General features: G+C 40.5%; 1 protein-coding gene across 4 annotated transcripts in view; it reads left to right on the top strand.

Moving 5' to 3' along the window:
- The window catches only part of COBLL1 (cordon-bleu WH2 repeat protein like 1), a 1,696,088-nt gene that overhangs the window by 1,593,210 nt on the left and 84,012 nt on the right, over nt 1-18,866 (top strand). For all 4 annotated transcript variants that reach the window (XM_044074828.1, XM_044074831.1, XM_044074829.1 and 1 more), the window contains exon 13: nt 4,574-6,552. In XM_044074828.1, the coding sequence (XP_043930763.1) occupies nt 4,574-6,552 (1,979 nt within the window). The remainder of the gene's footprint in view (nt 1-4,573; nt 6,553-18,866) is intronic.

Here is an 18,866-nt window from a genome sequence, read left to right as displayed (position 1 = left end):
GATGTACAAGTGCATACAAGATCATGTGGCTTTGGTATACTGTCCGAATGTTGAGGTGTCCTAGGCAGGAAATCTCTATAGGAAAAAATACTGTAACAGTGAAGAGAAGGACATTGACTGTTATAGTAAGATTTTTGCATAACTATTATTTCTCATTCCTCCTAAGAAAAATCACCACCTGCATTTTTTCAAACTTCTGATTTTGCCACACCTCTGCTCTCATTGATGTCTGCCATGAATGACTGCTCTACAGTATGATTGCAGGTTCTGGCCAGAGAATGTTTAGTTAAGTCAGAAAGACTATTGCTTCAGGCCCCATTGCACACAAGTTTCTTCCCTTCTGTTTCCTTTTTGTCACAATCAAAAAATGTAAAAGGAAGTGATCCTATTATCTCGTGTCTAATTCTACTTCAGACTCTGAAGGGAGAAGTAGATGTCTATTTGAGAATGAGGAACTAGTGGGCTACACAATAGGATCATAGGAAGTTACTAGGCTAATGGTCCTATGGCCCTTGCAAACCTAGCTAAATTCTGCCCTTGTTTAAACGATCAGCACCTATTGCCCCTGTCCAAGAGGACACAGGTGGAACCCCCAGCGTGAATTTGTGGGATCAGGTTATAAGATGTGATCCCCAAAAGAAGGTCTGTGATGTCTGTTGACAGAAGTTTGTTCATAATTGTAAAGAATATCCAGATCCTGATGGACAGATATGGAGACAAAATATGGGGTGCAGATGTCAGTGTCCCCTTCTTTGAGAAGGTATAGTATGCAGCCCCACCTCCATTAAGGTATTTTTGTGTTAAACTTTCATTTCTTTTGGTGGTTTGTTTTTAGCACTTTGCCATTCTCTGTGTGTGTGATTACATATATATATATATATATATATATATATATATATATATATATATATATATATATATATATATATATATATATATATATATATATATATATATATATATATATATATATATATATATATATAAATATATATATAGCTGTATCTCGCACGTTTTTATAGATGTGTAGATATAAATGCACACAAACTCAACAATCATTTGGTGAAATTCTTGCATTATCATGAAGGATATTCACTCTGCAAAACTATTTTATTTATCCTTTGTTGGCCAGATTACGCTTGAAGAGGGCCAAAGAGGTGCTCTGCTCGACATGAATTGGGAGTCTGTTCCACAGGTGCGGTAACCTCTGGGAGACAAATCTGTCCCTCCAGCAGGTTGTACTAATTTCACATACCAGGGTAAGGTCTTTAGAACGTGCAACCCGTGAGCTTTTGGACTTATGGATATGCAGCATTTCCAGTAAAGCAGAGTCAGAGATTCTTGCCTCTGAGTAGTCTTTATGAAACATAGTAAATTGACAGTCATTTCAGACACTCCACATAGGACATATACTGAATACCTTGAGTCCTCCTTGTGAGGAGTTTTTGTGGTCTCTACAATTGCTGCAGATGCCTGGAAAGGTACATACCAAAAGGGGCATTGTACCCAATTATTGGCCTGATGAGGGAAGAGTACAGGGAAGTTATAACTTCTTTATATCTGGAGGCAATGCACTTATGACATGAGCAGTATAGAATGCCCTTCTTACCACTGTGGAGACATGGTGGTCAAAGGTAAGATTGCTGTCAAATTGTATGCCCAGGTCTCTCACCACTGAGTGCATACTTAGTGTTATTGATGTGGTAGTTATCTGGAACATCACTCTTAGCAAAAGGGATGATACATTTTTTGCATTGAAAGGCCGTGACTTTGGCACCAATTATTTGTTTTAAGACCCTCTTATAGGATGTTGACATTGTTTGGGGATTCTATAACTGCTCCCAGTTTGAGTTGTCAGCAAACTTTGTTGGCCACAGACCTTTAGTTTTGGCTTGTACTTCAGAGAAATAATTCCAAGCAGTAGAGGTCCCAGGACTGATCCCTGTATAACAAAACTAGTTATGGGTCTGCTGTTTGAGGTGGATTCCCTTATTTTGACTGTATGGGTTCTATCAACCCACCTAACGATATAAGGGTTGATACCTAGCTGGGTGAATTTGTCAATATTGCCTGAGTGGGGGATAGTGTTAAAAGCCTTGGCCAAGTCCAGGTAGGCTGTATGCATAGTTTTCCCCTTGTCCAGGACACTGGTGACTGTCTCAAAGATGTCTACCAGGTTTAACACGCATGATCTCCATTTGACAAATCCCAACTGAGTAGTGTCAAGTGTTTGGGAATTGCCTATATCTTTGTTGATGAGGCCCATGATTATTCACTCCATGGCCTTCCAGATAAGCCTAGTCAGGCTAATAGATCTATAGTTCTCGGGGTCAGTGGAAGTACCACCCTTGGGCAAGGGGATAACCATGGCCATTTTACATTTAGCTGAGATGAAGCTGGTGCTTAAACTATGATTGAAAAGGGTATCCAATGGTGTTGGTAATTCTTGTTGGAGCCCATGTAGGACGCAGCCTGGGATGTTGCCAGGTCCCATACATGCTGTGTTTTTGGCCTTAGAGATGGCATTTATGACCTGCTCTCTAGAGATACAAGGTGGTGGGGCAGGTGCAAGGAATGTCATGGGGCGTGTGATGGAGACGGGAGTGAAGTTTTCAGAGAACCTGTCAGCTCTCAGGTTTGCTGTGTCCACAGGCTCCATGCAAGTGGTATCATTAGCTACCAAGTTGGCACAATGCGTGATGTGGGTATAGAACCCACATCCTTCTGATCTTCCCAGCTTCAGAGATGAGTGTGCTTCTTGTTTATCCAGTGAAACAGTCTCATGCAGTAGACTGATCTTAGCTCAGACAGCTTCGTATTTGGACAGATACTATCCAGCAGTATGAGCTGCATTTGGTTTAATTGTCCTGCTTAATGAGTCTAAAGCCAAGAACCACAGCTGAATACCCTCAGGAAGTTCTTGGACCTGTATGAAATGACTCGACCTCTACAGTGACCAGCTTATAAGCTGTGGTGCCAAATAGAAGCTCTGTGATGTCTGTTGACATGGAAGTTTGCCCGTAATTGTAAAGAATGTCTAGACCCTGATGGACAGACATGGAGTTGGAGTTGAAGTAGGGGGTGCAGATGTCAATGTTCCCTTCTTTGAGAAGGTATAGTATGCAGCCCCACCTCTATTAAGGTGTTTTTGTGTTAAACTTTCATTTCTTTTGGTTGGTTGTTTTTAGCACTTTGCCATTCTGTGTGTGTGCTTTATATATGTGTGTATATATATATATATATATATATATATATATATATATATATATATATATATATATATATATATAGATAGATAGATATAGATATATAGATAGATAGATATAGATAGATATATAGATATAGATAGATAGATAGATATAGCTGCATCTCACACATTTTTGTAGGTTTGTGTAAAAATAAATGCACACAAACTCACCATTGAATTTGGTGAAATCCGTGCATTATCTTGAAGGAAATTTACTATGTAAAACGATTTTATTTATCCTTTGTTGGCCAGGTTAGCCAAGGTAGGCTAGTAGTCTCTTCAGGGGATACTCAATGTGGTATTTGTACTACTAGGGGAAACTGGCCAGGGCATTGTGGAGCTCCTAGTATTTTCGGAAGGTGCTGTGGGATCATTTCTGTCCTTTTGAGCTACACCAACTTAGAGAGATGGGGCATCGGTTTAATGTCTCACCCAAAGGATGATGCACAGGAATGCAGCAAGCCTTTATACTGCACTGTAATGTTAGCAGTCGATCTGTGGTGTTGAAATAGAACCCTACTGAATGTTCATTTTATCTGTTGGTTTATTGGGTGATATTTGTAGACTGGTTATGCTTTGCTTTAGGTGTTGGAACATAGCCAGTTACATTTGTGAATCATCACCTGGGTAGCTATCAGTAAATCATTAAATACAATGATCATAGTTACATTAACTTAATGATACTTTTTTTAAACTTACTTTGATGGATTGATGGTGGTGTTTATTTAAGTTTGGACGTAGCGAAGCCGTGAGGCTGTTTGTTACTTTTCCTTGGTGTGCATCAGCTGCTTGCTGTCACACTGTTGGGCTCAATGCATTTGTGTAATTTTTGGGTTTATGTTGGTGCTGTATAGCCGTTGTTTGGGGGGTGCAGGGGTTTACTCTCAGCTGTATAATAGTTTGACTTGTGAGTTGCATTAAGTAAGCACAGTGTGTGGTAAATGCAGTGGTCTGGGCTGCCACTAACTTTTGTATAATAAATAATATAGATTTGATTACTGTTGAAGTCGATAAGTATACAACTGTGTGTGTGATATATATTTTTGTGTGTTTTCAGTGACATAGTATGTGGTGTATCATTTTTAAACTCTTTCCTCACTGACTTTTATGTATTTTGGTTAAACTGGTAGCCCATAAACACACGTTACAGGTATGTTTCAGACTGCTGTTTGGAATTTACTGCTCCAAACGTGTTAACAGAGGAAGCTTTAGACAGATTCCTGAAAGTGCCCCTAGATGACTGTGTTCTGAAAAATGTTATTAACACTTGATAAATTAATTCTTGCTCTATTTGGCTATTTAAGTATACGTTTTCTTTTTTTACAGATTGTGGAAGTAGCCCATCTGCAGATGTAGAAGAAGGTGATCAGATGAGAACTGCATCTAACACTGGTGAAGCCAATGGTGCACAAACTGAAAAAAGCACTGATACATCAAGTGAGAGTCCAAATCATCGGAAAAAATGGGATGTAATTGTTACAATGGTAGAGGTCAAAAAAGTTCCGGCAGTGGAAGATTTAGTTGAAAATAAGGAAATCGTCACTGCTCCTATAACTTCTGACAACAGTACAAGTAGTGTGCAGGATCTTAAAGGTGCTTTACCTTCAAAGCCTGAAAGTAAAGGAAACGTGCATTTTAATGATACTACCAACTTAGCTGAAACCAGTGAGGCACAGAATGGGCATGCTAAACTGCATTCGGATCCTCCGAAGCAAGAAACCTCTATATGTGACGCATCTAGTAGTGATGAAAGGACATCGCCAGCACACACGATATCTGTAGCAGCTGAAGATTCTAGAAATGTCCAGTTACATGCTTCCGCAAAACTTCCTCCACTGTATAAGCAGGAGTGTGAGCCAAAACCCAAACCATCCAATGAGATCACGCGAGACTACATACCAAAGATTGGAATGACCACTTACAAAATTGTGCCTCAGAAGTCCTTTGATCATGTAAAAGCACCCGACACAGAACACATTAATGATGTTGCTAAAGCAAGTGAACCCACAGGTTTACAGCAGCCAGACAATATGGCAAGACAGGAAATTGCACAGAAGCCCAATGTAGCAAGAATACCTACCTTACCTGAAATGGCTAACCAGCCATCACAGAGTAACATAAACAAGGCAGCTGTTATTAATGGGGATGGAGCTGCTTTCCATAATAATTCAGGTGTTAGTGATGGTACAAGCAAATGTGTCTCTGAAAAAAAGGCAGGAATGGCGACTTCAGCACTGCCAGTCATCTGCCAACAAAATGTTCCACCGCAAGATGCAACAAAGTCTAATGTGGAAGCGCCGGATAAACACAATGCAGCAAACAACAAAATGAAACCTGGCTCTTTCTATCTGCAGCTGATGAAAAGAACCCCTGGGTATTACGTAACATCAGCTGCTGCAAAAAATGCAGCGGGCCCCATTTCACCGACCACTCCTCCCCCCGTATCACCAAAAACAACATCCACACCATGTAGTCCTCCCCCTGTGTCACCAAAAACGTTTTCCACACCACGTAGTCCTCCCCCTGTGATGCCAAAAAGCTTTTCCACATCATCCATTCTGCCCTCTGCTAATACTTCTGGACTTAACAGTTTACCACATTCTACTAATCCTCCTGCACCCAGCAGTCCACCTGCTACAAATTTTCCTCCCAGTAGCCTTTCTTTGGTCAGCAGTGCGACTAGTGGTCCTCCTGGACCAGCCAGTCCTCCCCCTCCTTGTTCTGCTTTAGCCACTAATCATCTCTCTCCTCCTGTCAGTCCTCATTTAGTTTCCAGCCCTTCTGCTTCAGCTCTACCCACTAATCATTTTTTGGCTACCGACCCTTCCTCCCTTCTTTCTTCTTCTTCCTCTGCCAGTGTTTCTTTAAGTGGCTCAGATGGTACAGTAGCTGAGGTCCACACAGTATCTTCTGTAAACAAGTCAATTTTGCCAGCAGAAGAAATAATTCCTCCACCTCCTGAATTTGCTGAAAGTATTGAAACAATCCCTGAAGAAGAAAAATCAGAACATTTTCAGACCTCTACAGAACCATCCCAAACTTTGAGACTTTCCAGCAAGCAGCCTGAATCGGTCAGTTTAAGAACTAGAACTCATGTTACTCCAAGACCATATTCTTGCACTGGACAATCAGCCTTTGCTCTTGCTGTGTCATCTGCAGTTAAAAGATCTCAGTCATTTGATAAAGGGTCATCTGTTAAAAATAACCTGCCCAAAGTACCGCCAAGTGCAGATGTGCCTGTAAATTCCACAGACAGTGCATCAAACTTTGTTGAAAATCCAGATGAAAGTAGCAAACCAAACCATGTAAGTTTGTATTTTATTGTCCTCTTAACCAGTTAGTGTGAAGTTAGTTGTAAACATGTATATAATTTATTAACTGTTGTATTTTTAGTTGCAAACATTTATGTAATATTTGAGTTGTATTTTTAGTTGTGAACCTGTATGTAATGTGTTAAGAGTTGTAGTTTTAGTTGTATTTCACATGGTCACTGCTGGCTAGTACCTATCAGCAGTTTGCAGTGCTGAGTTTTGATTGAAGCACCTACTCTGGACAAGTAATCCTTCATAGATTTATTTCTTTTGTTAAGAAAATGATATGTATATCTGATGAACAGGGATGCACCGAAACACCTTTGGTCTTTTCAGAGAGTGGTAGGTTTGTTCTCTGAATGCACTGAGTCATGCTTTGGCAGTTGACTCAGACTACTTGCATATAGGTCATCGCAGTGGTGCAGTAGTTAGAGTTTCTGTCCCACTAAGCTTTGATATACCACCTGTAATGAATCTTTATCTCCTCCCCCTGTCTGCTTGGGCCTTTGCTGGATGTTTAATCTCTTCCCCTTTGATACATGTATGTGCTATAGGTAAGTTTGCACTCCTCAAAACTGCTCATTGGGTGCGTGTGTGTGTGAGCATGTGTGTGCACGCTTGTGTGTGCGTGAGGGACTGCCTGTCTGCCTACCAGCCATGTGAATGCAAATGCGTTCTTTTTGTAAAGAGCTGGCCCTATTTTCAGGTTTCGTTTCTCTGCCTTCCAAAAAGTAAATGCAGGAAACGTTGCAGCTCACCCTGCGGCCCTGAATTAGACTAGTAATGGGAGAATGAATGAATGATGGGATATGATCTGTACAGAAAAACACCTATAAGCTGCTCTTTCTTAATGTGGGCTTGCAATAAAGTCCAGTTCAGAGCTGCCCCTGAAAAGACAGTAAGAGTATCAACTTAGTATGTCTTTTGCACATTATCTTTACAGATGTGTACAAAATGTGTGCCGCTTCTAGTCAGCAGTTACCAGTCACTACCTGCAGAGGCCTACAGTGCAACTAGTGCAGAATTGTGCCCTTAAGACTCTTCATTATGACCTACAGACTTTTTTCTACTTCCCTGGTTGACAACTAGAAGTTTCTTATGGTATAGAGTCTGGTACTAGTTAATAGCTGTGTAGGGTGCATTTTGTATTTTGTTCTGGTTGTCTGACATCTGAAGGTAATAGGGCTGACTAAAGAAAAATACTGGAGGCGGAGGAAACTAGGTCAGTGTGCAAGTAAAACTGGACGTACTAGACTTGTGTAGTGGCCATGTGTATATCATGACGTGATACTCTCTGCACTCAGTAGAGAGGAATGGGTAGTTGTATGTTTTGCCTATGAACTACTTGCCTACAACAGGAAGAGACTTAGAGAGGTTTTCAGTCACTGAGATGACAGTGATATGGATGCAGATGGAAAGGTCTGTGAAGTGTCATGAAAGGTTTATTGTATTTAAGAATAACTTTTTGTAGTAATAAGACTGCTAGTAGAAAGCCAGACCACCTCAGTTTATATTTTCTTCCCAAAGTGCACAGACAGTCCAGGCAGAATCGGTCTGTCATTTTGCTTGGGCTACTACAGACTAGTCCAACATAATAGTCCCTTCGTGGGATCATTGAAATGCTACAGAGTAGTTGGTACAGAACCCAAAATTCCATTTTGTTACTTTGTCTCCCTTCTGACAAAGTCTGTTCAACTTAAGGAGTCTTTTAGTGTCCTCCTCTAAATGGAAGAATCACTTCACCATGGATCTACATAACCTGGTATCTACCCTGACCAGTTACCTTTTAGTTTAATGGGGGGGGGGGGTGTAATATGTCAAGTTTGTAAACATTTGAATCAAAAGTGTTCATGGATAGGTGCTTGGAAGTGTTTTGAAGCCCAAGTTCAGTATGAAATTCCTGTGAGTCTGTTCATCAGCAAGTTCTGATGACTTTCGTGTTTACAAAAGCTAATCCTCTGTTCCAGAAGATATTTGCTCATAGACTCTGAGAATGACGAGTGTCGCAGTTGAGATTTTTACTTACTGCTCTTTGTTCCACGGAAAAATGGTGTGACCTGAGGGGTCCATACTAGAGCCCTCTCCTCTGCAAAAGGTGTTTCATGTTGAAAAGCAGCACTTGCAGTTTGTAATATCCAGTGTATTTAAAAAGTGCTTAACCCTAGCCACAGTGGATCACAGGCAAAAGGATGTGTAAATGTACACATATTTGGAAGACACTTTCATTAAGGCTCAATTGCCATAACAGTTAATGGCTGGTATCAACGCTTCCATCCCGTTTTTGGAACTTTGAACTTGGAGGCTTTATAAAGAAAAGAAAATTAAGTTTTTGGCCAACACAACTGCGTGCAGTTTTGGATCTTGTGTAATAAAAAGTCCATCTCCACCCCCCCCCCCTCCCCACCCCAGAAAAAAAAATGCTTTCATTAAACAGCCTCACAAACAAGACTTTCATCAAGGATCTTTCTAGTGTTTTTGGATTAAAAGTTAACCGTCATTCTTGTGGTGCCCTGTGGGATGACTGTGCACATGAAAATGTTAACAGTATCTTTACTGTGTTTTAAATCATGGCACAGACCTATTGAACTTGTTTTCTCCTTGGGTCATAGCACTGGAAAATGCTGGACTGGTGGAAGAAAATGGTACAACAGAGACTGAAAAATGTTTTTCAGCCACCTAAAATACTGCTTTCAGGAAGACACGAGCATGAAGCATTAAGTGTATTGCTCATCTCAGAACCTGTTAGTACACAATCCATAGTCCCTCACACAAATAATGATGCACATAAACATGGACATGAACCTGGAGGAAGTGGTGGTGCTTCTGGTACTAAATGCCTTCAGAAAATGTATCTGTAGGTGGGAATGAGGTGGATTCTGACAGCTCGGTGGTCTTGTGCTACAATATGGCCCAGGTGCAGGCTCAGCCCGGGTGAAACACAAAACACTTCACAAACAATAAATACAGAAAGGTAAGCAACAACAGAGTAGTTGACTCATCACATAGAAAAAAAAAGAACTGAAACATGGCAATTGTACAAAAAAATGAAACAAAGAAGCAGCACCAGTTCTGCGTCAAGGAAGCAAACCATGTGGAGGGCACTAGTGAAAACCAAACAGGCCCACAATGTATTATATTGATGCACAATTGCTGTTGGTTCATAGAAAAATAAAAAACTTTGCACAATGCAGTTTGTTCTCTAGAATTTATCTCCATGTACAATCAAGCAGAGCACTATGCTTGTTCTCTAGAATTTATATAAAAGTACAGTTGAGCAGAGTGTAATATAAAATCTATACATTAGTTTCCAAAGTGGGTCAGTCTTCAGTTAATTGAGAGAGGAGAAGAGATTTAGAAAAGAGACAGTTTAGGTGATGCGTCCTGTGGTGAAGCAGGAGCTTTTGGCTTGGATGAAGCACTTTTCATTTTTTTTTTTTTTTGAAGGGGGGGGGGTGCACAGTGGTTTAGTAGTAATAATTTGTTAGTGCTTACCCAGGTTCTGCTTTGTGGCAATGCATTGTGGGTTCTCAGCACCTCAGGCATGGTGAGTATCTCGCATAAGCGCACTCTGTCTGCTTCCCTTTTATTTACAGTTTTTGATTGTGCTTTGTCAGACCCCTTTGTCAGATTTTATACAGACGATGTGGGAGTCTTAAATCTCTCCTGATGTTTCTCAAAAATGATCAACAAAATGACTTGTATGAGCTGATAGAATGGTTGTGCAATAACAATCCCTTCATTGTCACATCAAAATCTTGCTGCTTTGTATATGTGCAGTGCTTTGAAAGGTAGCAAAGTACTTTTATTTATGTAATTATTTATTTACTGACATTTCTTTATGATTTATTGATCATGTTAGTGTGGCTAAGTTAGTGGCCTCTCCTCAGGGGAGACATGAGATGTTATTTTAAACTAACTTAGGGAAATTTCCACACTCCTTTTGGTAAGTATTATGGGATTTTTTTGCATCCATGTGTGCTACCTTCACCTTTGGCAAATTGGACCTCTGTTTAATGTTTCATCCAAAGGCTGGTACTCTCAGGAGTGCAGTCGCCTCAGTATGCTACATTGCCGTTTCATTACTGGAAAAGTTAATCCAAGCACCTGGGATAGGAATAGAACTCTCCGCCTTCAGACCTAACACTAGAGGTGCGTGTGCCATCAGCTGAACCACTGGCAATTAGCTGTTGTACTTAACTGTGGTAAATTTCATCAGTGTTCATATCCATGCAGATGTGGAAAGTATACATGTTCTGTAGAAAGAATGTGGCCTGAACCTTATTTCAGTATTTTAATGAATTATGTTAGATGTCTGCAAATTTTATACCCTTTGAACCCAAAGTGGGGCAATACAGCCTGCTTAGTGGCTGGCACCATTTAAAAAAATCTGACTTTGTCATTGGGACTTGCTTTTTCAAACTACATTTTATAGATTAGTGTTCCTTCTCTGACAGACTTATTAGAGAAGAACTCTAGTGCATAATCAGGCCAGTGCCATCTGCTTTACAGTACCCAGAGCCTGAATCATGTGACATGGTAAGCCCTTTTAATTGCTAAAGCTGTCAATGTACACCTTCAAGATCAGAAACAAGTGTGCAGGTGAACGTCAGATTAAACAAGCGAATGAGACAGAGCCCCCTTGCAGGTACTTGAGTAAGTGTAGCCTGATTCCATGGGTAATGAGGAAGACCTATTAAACTGCACTGTACCAAGAAAATGAGTAAAACTGTAACACAATCAAGAGAACACCGCTGAAGAATGCTCCAAAATCACAGAATTAAAGTAAGAAAGTCTTTTTACATCTATCCCGAATTCATATAGCATTGAAGCCATAAGAGATCTTTATAGAGAAAGGAAATTGGATTCATATGTTATTTGCAGCCTATTGGAAATGGTACTAGAGAACAACACGTTTGTTTTTGGTGATAACTACTATTGGCAGAGATGGGGGGGAGTAGCAATGGGTACCCCTTGCGCTAGTAGTTATGCTAATCTTGTGTTAGCTCGGTGGGAGGCGCTATGGGCAGTGAATGACAACCATCAATGGAAAAAGAATGTTATTCTCTATAACAGATTTGTGGATGACATCATGATCTTATGGGCTGGAAATGAGGAAGAAGTCCTGGAATTTGTTGATTTCGAGTCCACAACGTTCCTAAGATTTGATGTCAAGATGTCTAGAGAAGAAGTTAAGTTTCTGGATGTTAAGATCCTACTGGATCCCATCAAAGGGATCAATACAATGTTGTATTGGAAACCCATGTGGAGAAACCATATGGTGCATTTTTCCAGTATGCACCCTAGGCACATCTTCCGTAATGTGGTTGACAACCAAATTACCCATGTATCTAGGTTATGCACCCAAGATGAGATTTTTCTTGAAGAAAATAACAGATTGTTACAAGGTCTCAAGGACCATGGTTACAGGTCAGTTAGAGAAGATTTAACAACAGTATCTGTGAGAGAGTTGCGAGTGAACAAAGGGTAGACCCTAGTACTCTCAACAGGCAATCCACTGAAGGAGAAGAGGAAAGACCAGTAATGAAAGAATTTCTCCTAGCACAGAGGAAGGAACAGTAAGGGTCGAGGAAAGACCAGTAATGAAAGAATTTCTACTAGCACAGAGGAAGGAACAGTAAGGGTCGAGGAAAGACCAGTAATGAAAGAATTTCTACTAGCACAGAGGAAGGAACAGTAAGGGTCGAGGAAAGACCAGTAATGAAAGAATTTCTACTAGCACAGAGGAAGGAACAGTAAGGATCGAGGAAAGACCAGTAATGAAAGAATTTCTACTAGCACAGAGGAAGGAACAGTAAGGGTCGAGGAAAGACCAGTAATGAAAGAATTTCTACTAGCACAGAGGATGGAACAGTAAGGGTCGAGGAAAGACCAGTAATGAAAGAATTTCTACTAGCACAGAGGAAGGAACAGTAAGGGTCGAGGAAAGACCAGTAATGAAAGAATTTCTACTAGCACAGAGGAAGGAACAGTAAGGGTCAAGGAAAGACCAGTAATGAAAGAATTTCTATTAGCACAGAGGAAGGAACAGTAAGGGTCAATGTTACATATAGTGCTGATCTTTCCACAGTTTGTGAAACTTTTAAGAAATTTTGGCCTATTTTTGACATCTGATAATAGGCTGAAAGAAATTGTAGGGGTTACACCTCGCTTTAGCTTTAAGAACAAGAAAAATCTCAAGAGGCTGCTATGTAATAGTTCCCATGGTCCATTAATGTGCAACAAAACGAAAATTAATTGAGTGTAGACGTTTTGACACTCAGAAATGTGGTTGTTGTAAAATTTACTCCGTTATCAATACTACCAATGTTTTTATCCATCCCTTAACAGGAAGAACATATCCGTTCTTTGTCAATGCTAATTGCAACAGCAAGAATGTTGTTTATATTGCTACCTGTAGTATTTGCCCATGTTTTTATGTGAGCAAGACTAATAGGATGCTAAAAGAAAGGATTTCTGGCTCCATTGCGCTATATACTCACATTCGAGATAATGTTACAATTTTAGATTTATGCTACTCACAATGGTTAGGCCAACAATAAGGGAAAAGGGACATAACAGGACAGAAATGGAAGAATCTAAATGGATAATGAACCTAAGGGTGGATTGCCCTCTGGGGCTTAATGTTATGGTTCAACTCAAACCATTCTTGAAAGAACAGGCTGGTTTATAAGTTTTAATGGAGATTCATTATGGCATAGCTTACACTTCTGTTGCTCTGTTAAGGTATTATGTACACCCTGAATGATTTGCATTTTTTGTGAAGAGGTTTTTATACTGTATGGTAGTGAATGCTTTGGTCAGAGTTTTTAATTTGGTGTTTTTGTTGTATTTTTTACAGTCATGCTATTAGAGAGCCTTGCTTCTTTAAGATTGGAGTTTCAGTGAGACCCACGTCACCAATGGGTGGGAGTAAGATTGAAAACTATTATCAAGTGCTCTAGATTTTGTATGTATGTGTTATCTGCTTTCACTAGCCTGGGGAGCAATCATGGCACTGCCAACTTTCCTTGAGATGTTGCCTGATGAGGTCTTTAAAGGAGGCTTTGGATGATGTGTTTTGAATGCTTGTAGGGACAGAGTTCCATTTTTTAGCCACTGAACTACTATATAGTGCATCTCCAAAGCTATTGTAGCTGTTGGTGACTTCTAGTAGTAGTTTGCTTGATGATCTAAGAGGCCTTTTGGCTGAGTGATGTTGTACTAGGTTTTTGAGGGCAGGACACTTATTGGGGAGGTAATAGATAGAATGATAGAGGCAGAGCTGATTGTAGGTCAGGAGGTTGGGCAGTTCAAGCCAGTGGAGCTGTCTCAAAGCAGTGCAATGATGAGTTCTATATGAGCAATTTGCAGCAAAGGAGGCAGTTCTGTTATAGCAGGCTTCCATTTTGCTTAGTTCAGTTTTGAGATTAGTCAGAATGGGAGATGCATAGAGTAGGGTGGATAGAAGTTGGGCGCAAGCAATGGCTGACCTTGTGTTGTTGGTAAGAAATGGTTTGATACGGTAGAGCGACCCCAGTTTGGCATATACTTTTTTAATAGTTAAGTTGAGATGACTATCAAATTTTAGGTGGGAGTCTATGGTTATTCCCAGTAGCTTAGCCTGTGCCACTGGAGCAATTGGAGTAGCATTAGTGGAGTAGTTAATGAATTGACTGTTAGTGTTTTTATTAGAACTGGTTATAATCATAAGCTGAGTTTTCTTTGGACTGAGGATAAGTTGGGCTTTGGTAAGGTAGTTTTCAACATCAGAGAATGCTAGTTGAGTTATTTGCAGGAGGGTGGGAATGTTTTGTGCAGCACAGATTAAGGTAGTGTCATCTACATACTGAATTATAGATGCATGCTGTGTGGAGGTATGGAGGTCATTTGTGAAGACTGTGAATAGTAGTGGTCCTAAGATAGAACCCTGTGGGACTCCTATAGTTATGGGCAGCTGAGGAGAGAGAGAATGTTCCCATTTCACAGCTTGGTACCTGTCAGTTAAGTAGCTTTTGAACCAGGTAAGAGTGGAATTTGATAGATGATATTGGTTTAGTTTGTTTAGCAGGATTTGGTGTGAGACACTGTGTCAAATGCTTTGGACATATCCAAAAAAAGAGCTGACACTTGTAGGCCTTCATTTTTGAGATGGTTTACTGTGTCTGTGAAGCAGAGGAGGGCTGTAGTGGTACCATGGGCAGGTCTGAAACCATGTTGAGTAGGTGACAGGATGTTGCTGTCTAGGAGATAGTTTAGCATCTGGGTATGGATGCATTTTTCTAGGATTTTGGCCAGGGGGGAAGAGTAAAGCAATGGGTCTGTAGTTAAGTTCAGTGGAGGTCCCGCCTTTATGTATGGGTGTAACATAGGATATTTTCCAGAGTTTGGGCACATAGTTTTCAACAATTGATCTGTTTATGAGAGTGGAGACTGGGATAGCAGTAGCATCTGCTGTGAGTTTCAAGAAATAGCTGGGGAGTAGGTCGGCTGCTGTTGATGAGGTTTTTAGTTTGGAGAGCATGCTTTTGATTGAAGTGGTGGAAACTGTTTAGAGGGTAAAGCTTGTATTAGTGTTATTTGTGTTGGGGGGATAGTGAGGAAGGAACTGACCTGTGATACTAAGGATAGAATTGAGTTCACAAAGTGGGAGTTGGATTGTGTTTCGATGGGAACTTTAGTGTCAGGGGTGGTTGGTTTGGGGGTAGCCTTTTGGGTGGGTTTTTGTAGCCGGTTTACACTTTTCCAAAATTTTCGGGGGTTGTGTTGGTATTTAGTTTGTAATGTTGTGTAGTAGGATTTTTTTGTCCAGCCTAATGCATTTGTTTGTATGGTTGCGCAGTTCTTGGTACTTAGTTAGGCTTTGTGTTTCTTTGTTTTTTTGATAGTAAAGCCAGGCAGTGTCTCTGGACTTGAGGATTTGTTTGGTTTCTTTACTGAGCCAGGGGTTTGTAGAGGTTCTAACCTTGATTTTGCGCAATGGAGCGACAGTGTCTAGGTGTTGTAAAAATGTTTTGTTGAAATATGCTACAGCCTGGCCAAGTGGGAGGGTTTTTAGGGGGGTCCAGTCAGTTACAGAGTAAAGTGTTGAGGACCTCAGGAGAGAATTTTTTTGTGTTTCTAGTAGATATATAGTTAGTGGTTTTGCATATGTACGTATAAAGTATATTATGTTGTGGTCACTTAAGGTGTCTGGGAGACTGCCTGTGTGAGGGTACAATGTGGGGTTGTTAGTTAGGACCCAGTCAAGGATGGATTCCCTTTTAGATTTTGTATCATATCTAGTTGGAATTTGGACTAGCTGCTGGTAGCCATGGAGATTTATTAGATTACTTGGTGGTTCTGATATACAGGTGAACCAATCTAGGTTGAAGTCCTCCAGAATAAGGGTTTCTTGTGAGTATGTGGAAGAACACCAGGATAAGAAGTCTTCAAGGCTAGCAGGTGTACTACCAGGTGGAATATAGATCACAATTGTGGTGATGACCTTTTTAGGGTGAAGTTGAAGTTGTGAGATAAGTATGTCCCAATTATTGAGGGAGGGGTAGGAGTTTGGTAATTGACGGACAGTTAAGTTTGACTTGTACAGTAAGGCAGTTCCACCCCCTTTACGAAGTGGTCTGTCTTGTCTAATGATATTGTAGCCAGTAGGGAGAACTTCTGAGTTAGCTATGTTTTTATTTAGCCAGGTTTCTGTTAAAGCAACTATGTCTGGGGAGTAGTGTGCCATTGTGGCCTGGAGTTAGGTATTTTATTTTTGATACTTCTAATATTAATATTTAGCATTAAAAGATGGTTGGTTTTTGCTGCTGTTGTTGATTTTCCCAGGGATGAAGAAAGTGGGGATGTTATGTTCTGACATTTGTGTTGGAGCACGAGTTGGACAGGATGGATTTGGGCCTGGGTTGGGGTGGATATCCCCACTTATGGTGAGCCTGGAGTTAAAATGGTTATACAGATGTTGGAGTTTGGTGAGGAGTGTGAGAAAGTATTGCGTTTTTTTGGAGTAGGAATGAGAGCATATGTGTTTAGTCCTGAATTGGTCTGTTATGTAGTTCTTGAATAACTGTGGGCAGATATTATAATGTGTGGTGTCTGTATACGAGAGTGCATAATGCAGTGTTGTGCTACTATGTTTAGGGATATTGCTAGAGTGATAACTTGTGGTGTTGTAAAGAATTATGAGAAGACAGACTAGACTTAGTTGCGTGATAGTCATGGTTATAAAGTTTAAGTTGTTTCTAGGTGGGGGGGTCTGAATAGGAATTATAGGATTGCACTGTATGTGGATGGGGGAAGTAGTATGGGTGATGTAAAAAATGCCTAGTGGGAATGAGAGTGAATGGGAGTATTTTGTGTGGAGCAAGTTGGTGTGGTATAATGTGATATGACTTGAGGAGCTGTGACTGGTGGAGGTGATGTGAGGGTGAGCTGTGGGTGTGGCTGTGATTACTATAAATGTAGAGGTAGTGGGGGCGGGAGGGAATAGGGGGCAGGGCAGGGGAGCGGAGAGAGCCTGAGCGTTAGCGAGGGCGAACGGAGGCAGAAACCAACCAAGACAAAAGAAAAAGTAAGTATTACTTTACAAATCTGAACACTTTAAACAAATTCCTGAGGTCTAATGGCTTACCGGCTAGCAGAATGTAATTGCTGAGGAGCACTTGTGTCCTGGTGGGAGACTAGAAATTTAAAGATAGCTCCATGCTCAGCAGGATTCTAATATAGACTTTGTATTGGGGGAGGGAGATAGCACAAGGGGTGTAAACCAGGTGGAATGCAAAGAAACCAGATAGGCAATCAGTGGAAATCAGTGAAGGCCTCAGAGGGGGGTAAGTAATAATTCAAACTACCTGTAAAGTGAAGGAGAGAAGAGACAACTATGTTTATTAAGGTTGGGAGTGTGTCTTCACATTGACTTGCTGATTAGTAACCAGTTTGTGCAAAGATTAGAGTAGGGAGATACATTAGCAATGAAGGGGAATGTATAGAGGTGCAAATAAACAGGTGGGCCTCCAAGTGATATAAACTAAGGCAGAAAGCACTGAGAGGGCTGCTTGATGGTTAATTTAGTCACAGGTATGTGAATTAAATCTATACTGTCTATTGGACAGTTAGGATTACTGTACTAGTGGGGGGGGGCACAAGGCTACAACATTCAGTTTTATTAGCAAGCTGAGAACTACTAAGAAATACTGCTAATGTAATAGCTTCACTCTCATAACACTTACAAGTAGAATGCTTGGGTGGACTGACCCTGCTCTTGAGGCTCAAAATGTATATCCTTGTTTAGTTTCCAGTACTGATTCCTTCTTATACTGTATGGGTGGAGTGGTAGCCGCAGACTGCAGATTTGCTTGAGTGTGCTCAGCAAGCAGAATGTAATTGCTGAGGAGCACTTGTGTCCTGGTGGGAGACTAGAAATCATAGAAACATGATTTGCTAGGATGCTTTTAAATAGTTTTATTTCAGTGTTTGTCTGCAGGATCTGAAGAAGGCACTTATCCTGTTTTTGTTTTATCTGTTAATAAACTTTTTAGTGTGTTCACGTCTATGGTGTAGTCCTTTTTCTTACCTTAAGAAAAGAAGTAAGGACATTTTGAGCCTGTGCACCCTACAGATGTTTCAAAATCATTAGCTGAGATAGGTGAAGGAACTTTAAACATGCGTTGATTCATCAGAACCTCCAGTTCCTGGATCCATTTCATCAGAACCTCCAGGTTCCTTGGATCTGCAGTATTTCCAGAGGGTATTTGCTTCTGCCTTGGCTGCTTTCCATGTCCCTTTATGTTTCTAAGTAAACAGCTCAAACTGATGCATGAAAAAAGCCCAAACGCTTGATGGGCTCTTTCATTTCTCTACATTGATGCCTTTCTTTGCTCTGCAGTACCTTTGCTTCTAACAAATTCTCTGAATTGCACTGGAGAAGTGCCTAGCATGAGATAGCTTTTAGGTAGGTGGGGTTATATGCTTTGGTGGAAAAAATGGGCACCTCGTGATATTGCTGTTACAAAGTCTTTGTGGTATAAAACATGCATTGAAGAGCACGGTGATGAACCATTGTATTATAAAACATGCATTGAAGAGCACGGTGATGAACCATTGCATTATAAAACCTGTATTGAAGAGCACGCTGATGAACCATTGCATTATAAAACATGCATTGAAGAGCATGCTGATGAACCATTGCATTATAAGACATGTATTGAAGAGCACTGTGATGAACCATTGCATTATAAAACATGCATTGAAGAGCACGGTGATCATTGCATTATAAAACATGTATTGAAGAGCACGGTGATAAACCATTGCAT

Source organism: Protopterus annectens, chromosome 6.part0 (assembly GCF_019279795.1).
Source record: "Protopterus annectens isolate FY-2018-M chromosome 6.part0, PAN1.0, whole genome shotgun sequence".
Taxonomy (NCBI): Eukaryota; Metazoa; Chordata; order Ceratodontiformes; family Protopteridae; genus Protopterus; species Protopterus annectens.
This window is presented reverse-complemented; position numbering and strand designations above follow the sequence as displayed.